Source organism: Asparagus officinalis, chromosome 8, assembly GCF_001876935.1.
Source record: "Asparagus officinalis chromosome 8, Aspof.V1, whole genome shotgun sequence".
Taxonomy (NCBI): domain Eukaryota; kingdom Viridiplantae; phylum Streptophyta; class Magnoliopsida; order Asparagales; family Asparagaceae; genus Asparagus; species Asparagus officinalis.
Window position 1 is genome coordinate 16,389,959 of NC_033801.1, and position 11,914 is coordinate 16,401,872.

At 37.2% G+C, this 11,914-nt stretch overlaps 1 protein-coding gene across 1 annotated transcript; it reads right to left on the bottom strand.

Moving 5' to 3' along the window:
• On the bottom strand, nt 5,001-7,932 carry LOC109822610. The gene is made up of 2 exons (XM_020388843.1): nt 7,576-7,932; nt 5,001-5,336 (listed from the first exon to the last, which is right to left on the bottom strand). Exons 1-2 carry the CDS (start codon nt 7,683-7,685, stop codon nt 5,129-5,131), a joined length of 318 nt encoding a protein of 105 aa, XP_020244432.1. The 5' UTR covers nt 7,686-7,932; the 3' UTR covers nt 5,001-5,128.

The following is an 11,914-nucleotide window of genomic DNA, read 5'->3' on the forward strand; positions in this document are numbered from 1 at the left end:
TTTTAGGGACGCAAACCAGGGCCGTAAGGAAAATAGATTTTTAGCGACGCTTACCTACACGTCGCGATATATGCACACTATTAGCGATGCCAGCCTTAAAACGTCGCTAAAAATATATATTTTTGCCGACGAAAATGAAAAGAACGTCAGGAAATCCATACACTTTTACCGACGCTAAGCAAAAACATCACTAATAATATACACTTTTAGCGACGCTAATTATAAACGTTGGGAAAAATATATGTTTTGCCGACGCTAACTAAAATCGTCGGGAAAAACATACTTTATGATGACGTATTTAACCATGCGTCGGGAATAAGCGTTGGGAAAAGTGTAATTTGTTATAGTGGGTTTGCGTAGATGAGAACGAATGGTTGTCCGTTTCTGGTGCTCCGCACGTTGGCCTTATACATTAATGTGAGAGAAGGATAAAGATTAAAACGTGGGGGGTAGTTGTAGCGAATTGGAGTTTGGTTTTCTTTTATTAACAGTAATAGGTTAAATTTTAAGTCCTATTAAGATTAGCATTATTATCACTGAAGGTAATGGACCCCTTCGTCTTTAAGGAGACCCAATAACGACGGTATTAGGATCAAATCAACGAAGGGACTAGAAAACCGTTATCCCATCTCACATCATTTCTCTAATAATTGTGATAACTTGATGAAGGGTTTTAAAACCGTCGTTATTTTACACACATTAATGACGGTCAACTAGTCCCTTCACTAATTTTGGTCGCTAAATACCGGATTTCTTGTAGTGGAACCTCGTTAAATCTGGTGTATGTGTTCCTTCTTGTTTATCTTTCCTGCAATTTTTTTTTATTTTTGGTGATTATCCTAATTGTTAAACTCTTAGCACAAGATCCGGAAGGGCACGGGTTCGATTGTGTGTTTCAAATCCCCAACAAGCCGTACCTCTTCGCATTTAACAAAAGTCCTAATATTAAGTACGACCATAATGAAAACTTGAAAATGGGCAACTGAAAAAAGTTCCATCAATGTATCAACGAGATTATCTTAAGGCAAGTAATTTTCGAAAATATCCTGGAAAAAAAAAAGTGTGTGATGTTGATGATCTTCTTCCTCTGATTATACTTTTATTTTTTTTTAAACAATCAAATTTGGATTCTCACGTGGCTCCTAGATTCAAATATAAAAACTACAGTTAATCTGCAAATGGATCTTACGCCTCGTTTGGTACGTGGGAATGAAGTCAAGTGAGAATGGAATGAAATAAGAAATGGAATGGAATGTATGTGAGAATGGAATGATCATTCTCATTCTCTTGTTTGGGTGCGTTTGTAGAATGAAGCTAGAATGAAAATCTAATTCTCATTCCCATGTTTGGTATCACTAGTTCACAAGTGAGAATGGAATCTTATTTTCTAATAATGCCCTTACAACAACATAGATTTTTAATAAGATAACAATAAACATTAATGATAATAACTTAAAAAAATTATTTATGCATATGTTATATTAATCTAGGTATGTGTTATACTAATGCGCATGTTATCGATCAGGTGTATGTTTCGTTTATATTTTTTAAACAATTCTCACTATTTCTTAGTCTTAAAAAATTAAATAAAAATAAATAAAAGATTATTGCATCTTTCATAGGTCCAAAAAAATATAAAGAATGAGAATACGTCGATTTCAAGGGTGATGAATAGAAATGAGGCCTTTTTGTTTCGGTGGAGCCTAAAAAAACAGAGAGAATGAGAATACGTAGTCAAAAGCCATGATTTTTAAATTAATTCTTATTATTAATAGGGGTATAATTGAAAAAAAACCTAACTAATTTGATTCTTCCCTTGAATGGGAATGGTCATTCCCTATCTTCTCACTTGGAATGCCCATTCTCACAAAAAGTAGGAATGATCATTCCATGGGAATGGTCATTCTAATATCTAAAAACTAGTTTTGTTTGGTATGAGGGAATGAGAAGTGAGAATGACATTCCATTCCACCCCATTCCCGCGTACCAAACGGGGCCTTAGAAGATAAGATCGGACTCGAAAGAACAAGTCAAGTTCTTTGCTACTTGAGTCTTTGCTTCTGTCATGAGCTTATCCATTTCCAATATCCGCAAACTTTCATTTGGCCTTATGCAGAAAAATACAAAATGATAAGGTGTCCCTTTCTCCACTCTCTTCAATACTAGGATTTGCAATAACAGTAAACCCTCCCAAGCTTTTAGTATTTAGAGTAAACCCCCCAACAACCTCTAAAATAGCACTAAACTCCCAATAACTATTGGGATTACATAAAACTCTTAATAACTTTCCTGGTTTCGCAGAAAACCCTTATAATGGCATCAGTCCACGTTTTGTGTTGATGACACATCTAGACACTAAATGTGAACTGATGCTGTCATGGAAGTAACTGCAAAATGTGAATGTTTACTGGGGCTTTCTACAATTCCAATAAATGCAATTTTAGAAGTTATTGGGGTTTAGTGGAAAACACTAAAGTCCTTGACGGCGGTTTAGTGTAATTTTAAAAAATAATAGTTCTTTCACATTCCAAATAGAGCTGAGCAACAACAGTTAACATCAACTCTCACCATGCGATCATATCTACAAAATTATGTACATTTTTAAACCACAGACACGCTTTGCCCACTTCCATTAATCAAACAAAACCTTGAAGGCTTAGGCTCAAAATTCCTCCTCCGACACAAATCATGACTCGATGGCTTAATCATTTGCGTCAAAATGGCCCTCATAGACCTTCCCTTATCGGATCCGCCACCTCCTCTAGACTCAACCCGATTCGTAGAACCCGAATAAACCGCCGACCGGACCAGCGGCGGTCTCCGGCTACGATGAAGGCTGCACCTGAACGAGCCCGGGTGTGTTGTTGGCGCACAAAGACAAGTTCTAGAAGACATGCTTGATTTGTTGGAAGCCATTAGGTGATGATGAGAAGAGGAACACATTGGTGTGGTCTATTTATATGTAGCGTAAAGTGTAAATTTGCAAATTGCACCTGGGACTTTCGTTATTTGGCGTGAGGAGCCCGTGACATTTAGGTTCAACTGAATTTGGATGGGTTTGTAGTGGTGGCAACGTCTCTTACGCCGCCTCACGCATGAAGTTAAAAGAAGTGGCAGTGGATGTGAGTCACTTTGAGAGGCTTTCGTGCTGGCAAAGGAGAAAGGTTGGCAACTCAAAGTGTCCTTTTCTGGAGAGAGAGAGCACCCTTTTTTGTTTTTCTACTTTTGTTTTTTTTAGAAAGATGTTACGTATTTGTGTAAGAGATCTTAATCCATTTTATTAAAGATGAAGAATTATACAAGAGAGAAGATCGAAAGTAGAAGACTAGATACCTCTAAAACACCTTATAGTTTACATTTCTTTGCACGTGTATATCCTAAGCTTTTGTTGATATTTAAAGATCTTATCGTTTTTATGATTTGTTTTTAACTTTCTATTAGTTAAATGATGTAATATTATTACAAAAATGGGGGCAAACTTTAAGTGAGCGTAAATAAGGGCGAGTTTGGTTGCCTCTTTTAGAGGGGGAAATGGGTTGAAAGCCTGTCAAAAGTGTCAGTTTTGACAGACTTTCTTACAAAAACGCCTCTTTTTAGAAGCGTTTTTATAAGAAAGTCTGTCAAAACTGATACTTTTGACAGGCTTTCCCCTTCCCCCTTATGCAAACAAACAGCTCCAAAGGGTGAAGATAAGTTTTTATTTGAAACCGCCAACCGTAAATGTATAATTAACCTCGTTTATCATGTGCAAGTCGCGTGAAATTTTTTTAAGAGAATATTCCAACATTTAATGGTGGCTCTTCAATATTTTACTAACAAAATGTAGTAACGTGCCACTCTTAAGAACATTAGGGTCTTTAGATGTCAATAAAATACTTGGGGCGTATAGGTGCAAGGTTGTAAGCTATAAGGTATTTAAGTGGTGTTTAGTCAAAATATAAATATGATGTGCTCCAAAGGAATTATATATTGATCTAGACGAGAGACCCTTTACTACCTTCACTTGGAAATGAACGTAGGCTTACATATTCCAAATCTTTTGTTTAGCTTTTAACTTTCCCTTGAAAGCATATACAATAGCACTAGAATGGGAGGGGGCCCTACAATACTTGCAAAGTCATTGAGGCCTAAATAATAAGCTAAGTGGAGAATTACAGGCTAAAATACTAGCTTTCTGATGTTAATCCACTCACTGAAAAGCATGACATAAACAGTCTTCACCTTCAAGTCAAATTCATCAACCCAGTTGCCGGTAAGTTAGTGAAACATGGCATAGTTACATCCAACTTTATGTGATTGTCCAATATGACATTCTTATTCAAAAGGACAGGGGTCGCAAAGGTTCATCATCGTGTTTATGACATGTTCATCTCTAATTTCTAATCGGTAGGCATTGCAATATTTTTACTATTTATCTGGGCCTGAATTGCACTCTAAGGCTCGTCGCACCTGAAAAAATTAAAAAATTAAGAAAATCAACAGGAACTTGAGATTAACAAACTAGGTATGCCGCCAATCATTCCTAAGCAAAATACAAAAAGGTTGTTATTGCCCAAAAACAGCAGTTTGAGATAGCATAACCATAATAAACTGGCGTTCTAAAACGTAGCAGTTAGTTTCAAATATCAGCAATATGGACAAGAAAATCCAGAAACCTACTGTCCACATAAATTCAGGCATTACTTAAAATTTTATTGATAAGCTCAGGAAGTCACTCATTCTGCACTCCATTTAATTGTTATGATTAATGTGTGTATAGTACTGGAACTTTCAAAATAAGAAGACCTCTAATCTGAAAATCAAATAAATTTCCAATCTCAGGACTCGAGGGATTCGGAGAAAGGAAACACAGAAAATGGATCCAAGTACCTTGGGAGAGTTCCATTTCCAATTGCAGTAGCCTGGTATATTTAGATATCCAACATGAGCATTGATAGATCATTTCATTGAGCGCAAAATTATATAAGATTGAAACAGAAAGATGAGCCATACCATGCAACTTTCAAACAAAAACTCTGTATATGCAATGAATAAGCAATGTTAATTTTTAACCGAAGATCACAGTAGGCTCGAGATAGTATAATTCCCCCCCTGATAATTCAGAAATATAATTCTCTCCCGATAATATTCACATAGACAAAGGTAACAACATTCTTCTCTCCCTTTTCTTTGCTAGCTTTTTCTTCCTAGAAACCTTCAGGCATACAGGGAGAAGAACTCCAAGAAATATGACGACAGCAGAAACCTTGAAATACCTATAGTACAGCGTCAGATAGGAAGATATCATGAGCAAGCAAAACAACAATCCAAATGAAAGAGCCACGAGAACATCCCTCCTGCAAGAGAACAATCAAAATTAAATCCATAATTAGTAGTCGACAATAAAGGTAATTGCATGTGCATAAAGAAAAGGTGATGTATCATGAATATTGAACTACAGTGGACAACTGATTGCACACTTGCCCATAAACTTCAGTAACAGGAGGCACTATGGCTAACTTTTCTTTCACCTTGCATTTAGAAGACTGCACCGCCATCGCAATCCAACAGGAGAATGTTCGTCTATTTGATAGATGATGGTTAAGAAAGAGAAATGAAACAGAGGTTGGTGGACCTTAAAAAAGGAAAGTAACAGACTTAACTCAAACATCTTCTGAAATGTCCCTTCCACCACACCGAAACTTTGAAGTTGAGGTAAAGGTTATAATTTTGTATCTAACATGCCCCGCAGGTTGTGTAGGGCTGAGCAAACTTCAGTTTAAACCGCAACAGAACCACCTGATTTTGGACAATTCGGTGCAGTTTTGAAATGTAGTCGGTTCGGATTGGGTTGAAAACTTTTCAATCCGAATTAAATGATCTGACGGAACACTCCCAAGATCGTATAAATGAATGGTAATTACCATCCCTATTTCTCTCTCTCACTCATTGCAAAGCCCACTCATGTGACTAGTTTCACCTCCTCAATTCAAAACTAGCTGCCTCGAAACCAACGCCGCATGAAAAATAGAGAGAGAAATTAATCAGCTTTCCAAATTTCTCTCCTCGATCATCCACTTTAATTTGTTGTTCTTCTCTGATCTTCACATAGCTCTTCTCATGTTTTCTCTTGTTTAATTTTTAAATTATTGTATGTGCCAATGATTATATCAGCAGCTTTATGCGTTGCGGTCATGGCAGCTACGTGTTTCTTCTTGGTGACAGGTCCAGTTACTTCCATAGCAGCAAGAAATAAGCAACTAAAACAAACCGAAATAATTCGGTTTGGTTCACTTCAGTTTGGTTCAGTGCTTATTTACGGTTCGGTTAGGTTCGGTTCTAAAAATATCGTTAAAAACCGACTTGCTCACCCCCAAGGTTGAGCGCCCTTTAAATGGGCCAAAACCTAGACCGACACAATGGTATCTATTTTTACTAAAATCACTTTAAATTCTACACGGACATTTGACCCATCCCATGTACAAAAGAAAAAAAAAACAAAGAAAAGTATGCTAACAATAAAGCTAAAAGGAAAAGCTTTACTATAAGTCATGTGCGCAATCGTTCATCAGGTCAACAAGATTCTAATGCCGTGCCAGTAATAAATTTATAACAGAGGATATTGAGTATAGGAACTAGGATGCCAATCCTAATTTCTGGGTTTTTTTTCTTGCAGCCTGATATTGCATAGGGAATGGCATTAGGGCCAAGTTCAGTCTATTTAAATACACATCACAGATCAAATAGATGGCCCCCGATCATAATTAGTCCAGTTCAATTCATACCCACCTCAGAAAATTTTAGGACTCAAATCCATCTCTCTATGTTTATATTTTTGTTAGCAGTTGGCAGAATGGAGCAAGTTTTGGTAATCAAGTAAACTTTCCATCATACAGCCGCTGTCACCGAAATTTGATCTTAGCTTCTTTAGCACTAGGTAAAGATCCAATCCCTTGCTTGTTTTGGTGATCCTCTCAAATGAGGTGGCACATCTTATTTCATTGTACAAAATAGTAGATGATTCCCATGTTGTGAATGTAAACTCCAATGAGGTAATTTTACCTTCATCGTGTCCTCAGTAAAATTATTTTGTACGAAGTGTTGCGAATCATTTCCAAACTAGAAACGGAATGCACCATACTCTTGTAGAGAGAGGCCCCTCCAACATCATGGCAAGTTAAACTGGTCACATATAATTACACAGCCTTCAATTTTAGTGTTCCAATAACAGGAGTTGAAACTACATGATGTTTGTAAATACATTTGTCGTCTCATTACTCCAAACCAAACACGCGAACGTCTCACATCCTAGAATCAGAACCCTTGCTATCAAATGACACATCCATTTCTAGCTCGGTATTTCAAACTTTAATCCTCTAAGATCTACTAATGATTGGCTAATGTGCATGAAAGATCCAATTAATTCTGCACAAATTTGATCTTTGACATCGCAAGTTGGGAACTTTGCAACACATTATCGATCCATCAAAGGAAATTATGGAATTAACAATTTTCCCATTAAAAGCCAGATCTTATTATAACATAACAAATTTAGAAGAAAAAACTGAAATAAATTGAACGGGTCAAAGTTATTACCTAGTTACAATTTGGGGCTTGGGAGAGAATTTGTGGATGATGGGCCACTTGTGCTGAGATCGGATCTGGTACTCCCTCAGCTGCTCCACCAACTTCGACCGCGTTATCATGTCTCCGATCGGAGCGGATCCGCTCCGGGTCCTCACCCGAAGATCCGTTGACCCGATAACGGGGACGAACGATGGCAAGATCCGGAAATAATATGAACAAAGATTTTAAATGGAGAAAATTTCATTTATATTTGTTGCCCGCGATGGAGCGCTTTGGTGTCGGATCCGAAACCCTCAATGTTCTTCTCACCGGAGGTGGACGAAGCGTCGGGCTGTTTTCGGTCGTCTCTGCGGGTGGGGTGCAAATGGGTCGGGTCGGGTCGGGTTGTCTATTGGTGTGTTTGGGAGTTTACTAAGGGCTTGTTTGGATTGAGGGGAATGAGAGTGAAGGGAAGTTAGGGGAACCATTCACCTCCATTCATCTTGCCAGTAAGCCTATGAGCTCAGGTTCGGTCGACCGGTTCGGTCGACCGAAAACTGACATATGAAAAACTATATTGCTGATTTTAAAACTCTGTTTAAAAATATCAAATAAATTCCAAAAAATGTAAAACTTTGGGGAATGATTCTTAGGAGGTGAAGTTAATTCACCTCCATTCATCTTGGTTCACCCCCTAATAGTATAAAAATTGTTACCCTCCAAATTGGGGTGTAACCAAGGGGAAGTGAATTCCCTTCCCTTCCCTTCTTTTCCCTTCCCTTCCCTTCACTCAGTTTCCCTTAACTTCCCTTTACCCCTTACGAATCCAAACAGGCCCTAAGGGCTTGTTTGGATTGAGGGGAATGAGGGTGAAGGGAAGTTAGGGGAACCATTCACCTCCATTCACCTTGTTTGGGAACACTTAGGAGGTGAAGTTAATTCACCCTAGTTCCCCTTGGTTCACCCCCTAATAGTATAAAAATTGTTACCCCCCAAATTGGGGTGTAACCAAGGGGAAGGGAACTCCCTTCCCTTCCATTCCCTTCCCTTCACTCAGTTTCCCTTAACTTCCCTTCACCCCTAACAAATCCAAACAGGCCCTAAGGGAAGGGAAGGAAAGAGAAATAACGGGAAGGGATGGGAAGAGAAGGGAAGAGAATTGTAATATGTTGTTTGGGAGTTGAGTAAGGTGAATGAAGGTGAAAGGAAGTAAATATATGTAAATTTACATAAATGACTTTATACTAATAACACATCAGCCCTTTTATTTGTTTTGATAGGGATAAGAATGTCATTACACCCCTTTACCCTCCTCTATCGCCCAAATCGGGGGGGAAAGAAAACCAAACAATTTTACCCTCCTTTCCCCTTCCTTCCTCCTCTCTACCCTCCTTAAAAAAACTCTCAAACAAGGTGAAAGCCTCATTTCTCTTCCCCTCCCCTTCTCTACCCTCCATCCAAACAGGGCCTATACGATCTGGAGTGGATCGCTGGAAGTGGTTCTGGGGTGAATAAAATCTTATGGGCTGAACAGAAAATGGGTCGACTAGAGAATAAAGACAGAGCCCTCCTCGCCCCACCGAAAAAAAAAACCAAAAAATAGAAATTTCACAAAACCGTCGTTAACTCTAGGATGATTTGCATAACCTTCATGAAATAGATAAAATATCTCTAAGCAACGGGTTGTTGAGACGTGACACCCTCAGTGTCAAGGACCAAACTTTAGTCATTGACACCAAAGGTACTCATTCCTCTTATATTCTCAATCCTTCTTAATCATTGCTTTGCTAAATCACTAGGATTTATGTTAAAAATTGACAAATGTTACAATGCTAATACCTCCTAGCTCGTCTACTAGGTAAAACCATATGTTATGACAATAAATCACCAAATATGAAAACTATCTTCCTCGTCTGACACGTGTCTCGTTCCTCGTCTAATCAAATATGATCAGAATCCAGACAATTTGAGCAACTTCTGTAGCCGACCCATCAGGTCGATAACTTGCATGACCGACTAAAAAGGCGGTACTTATCGTACCCACCAGATCGACCTTATAAGCACTCACACTCAACTTGTTGTTCCAGACCGACAACTTGCGTGGCTGACTAGAAAGGTGTTGTTTGCCAGCCTCCAACTAAACGATTGAAGAGGCGGTAGTTTCCTCGAACCCCTCGCTGACAGCCACCTACCCTCGCATTAACTGCTCTGACAAAGTCATCATTGCTCTAGCCTTCATAGTCTTTATAATTCTTCGGACCCAATCAGCTCTAAGCATTTGTTGTCCTCCCCACATTGAATGACTAGATGACTTACCGTCTTCAGCGGACGACACCTATGAGGTATTTGCCGACTCAGTTGCCTATCTGGACTCGGCCCAATTTATCTTTTTGCTCTTCTGATTTGCTATAAAATGAAGCTGCACTGTATGGGTTAACTTTTTCTGCTTTCATACAACTTTGAACTCCTCTTATTCACTTACTTTCTATTTTTCCACTTAAGTTCATATGCTAACTTGATCGTCGAATGAACAACCGGAGAACCTAACTGCGGCCTCTCACGAGCCTTTTTATGTGCAGGAGAGAACATCAGGCTCTAAAATTGGACATCTGAAGAAGCTCGAGGACCCTAACACAACACTAATCCCTAAATAAACCCCTTATTCCATAATTGACATCAACACCCTACAATCTCTTCTACGGATATAGGAAAGGGTTTTTTTTTTGACATCAACCCTTAAATCTTTGTTAATTTTATGTTAGATTTGAAAATTAGACCTTCATATATTTATATTTGTTCGAAACGAGGATTTAAAAATATCATGATTTGGAGGTTAGCAATTTAGCATAGATTTGAGGATTTGGGATACTTTAGAGGGATGATTGGGAGTAATTTTTTGAAACAATATATTTTAATAGGACAATTGTCAATATGGTTTGGAATAATTTGCGGTAATCAAAAAGTATATAAGTTATGCATTTTGATGATAAGACTATTATACGTTTTTCCTATTTTCTTCTTTTATCTTCTACTGAATATTTTTCCTCATCTCTTAATTTCATTATTTTTATTAGAGTATGGATTTGTGATTTTTAATTTTAAATTATTTATACAAACCTAATATTTGATTAAAAAAGAAAATAACATACAAAGAGAAGTATAAGAAGAGAGGTGGTATAATCTTATGACATGGTTTGAAGAGGATAGAGAAACAAGATATGAAGGGGGGGAGGGGGGATCAAATAAGAGAGTTTTAACTTTATTACCACCTAGTTCTAATCTAAATGTCGAATAATTTAGAAGGTTAGAACTCTCTCTTTGTATATAAATATATGACAAAAGTGAGATAATTTTTTATAATTATCTTCGTTCTATTTTTTTTATCCAGTTCTAGTTAACTAACACATTATAATTTTATCGTATTTCTAATTCTAATTGACTAACGCCATAAAATTTTATCATATTTCTAGTTTTCAGTTCTACTCGACTAACCCTCTTAGCATTTTCCCAGTTCTAGTTTTGAGTTCTACTTGAATTTTTTTTAGTTCTAGTTTTGAGTTCTTACTTGACTAGCCCCTTAATTTTATCCTAGTTTTAGTTCTAATTGACTAGCTCTATGAAATTTTATCTCATGAATTATCCTGCTTTTAGTTTTAAGTTCTACTCGACTAGGGACTAGTTTGGTATTATTTTTTTAGGATGCTTTTGTTTAGTTTTTTTCTCTAGAAGCACCTAATAATGGTGTTTGGTAAATTTTTTTTTAATATGCTTGTTGAAACTGCTTCTACTTTTAAAGGGGTGCTTTTAAAAGCAACTTGAGGATGCTTTTAAAAACAGCTTCTACTTTTTCACGGATCCCAAAGGCAACATCAATGTATAAAAATGTTGGTGGATTCTCCTATCCACTTAAGTTCTAATTGACTAGCTCTATGAAATTTTATCTCATGAATTATCCTGCTTTTAGTTTTAAGTTCTACTCAGTTCTAATTGACTAGCTCTATGAAATTTTATCTCATGAATTATCCTGCTTTTAGTTTTAAGTTCTACTCGACTAGGGACTAGTTTGGTATTATTTTTTAATCTCATGAATTATCCTGCTTTTAGTTTTAAGTTCTACTCGACTAGGGACTAGTTTGGTATTATTTTTTAGGATGCTTTTGTTTAGTTTTTTTTTCTAGAAGCACCTAATAATGGTGTTTGGTGAAAACTTTTTTAATATGCTTGTTGAAACTACTTCTACTTTTAAAGGGGTGCTTTTAGAAGCAACTTGAGGATGCTTTTAAAAACAGCTTCTACTTTTTCACAGATCCCAAAGGCAACATCAATGTATAAAAATGTTGGTGGATTCTCCTATCCACTTAAGTTTACA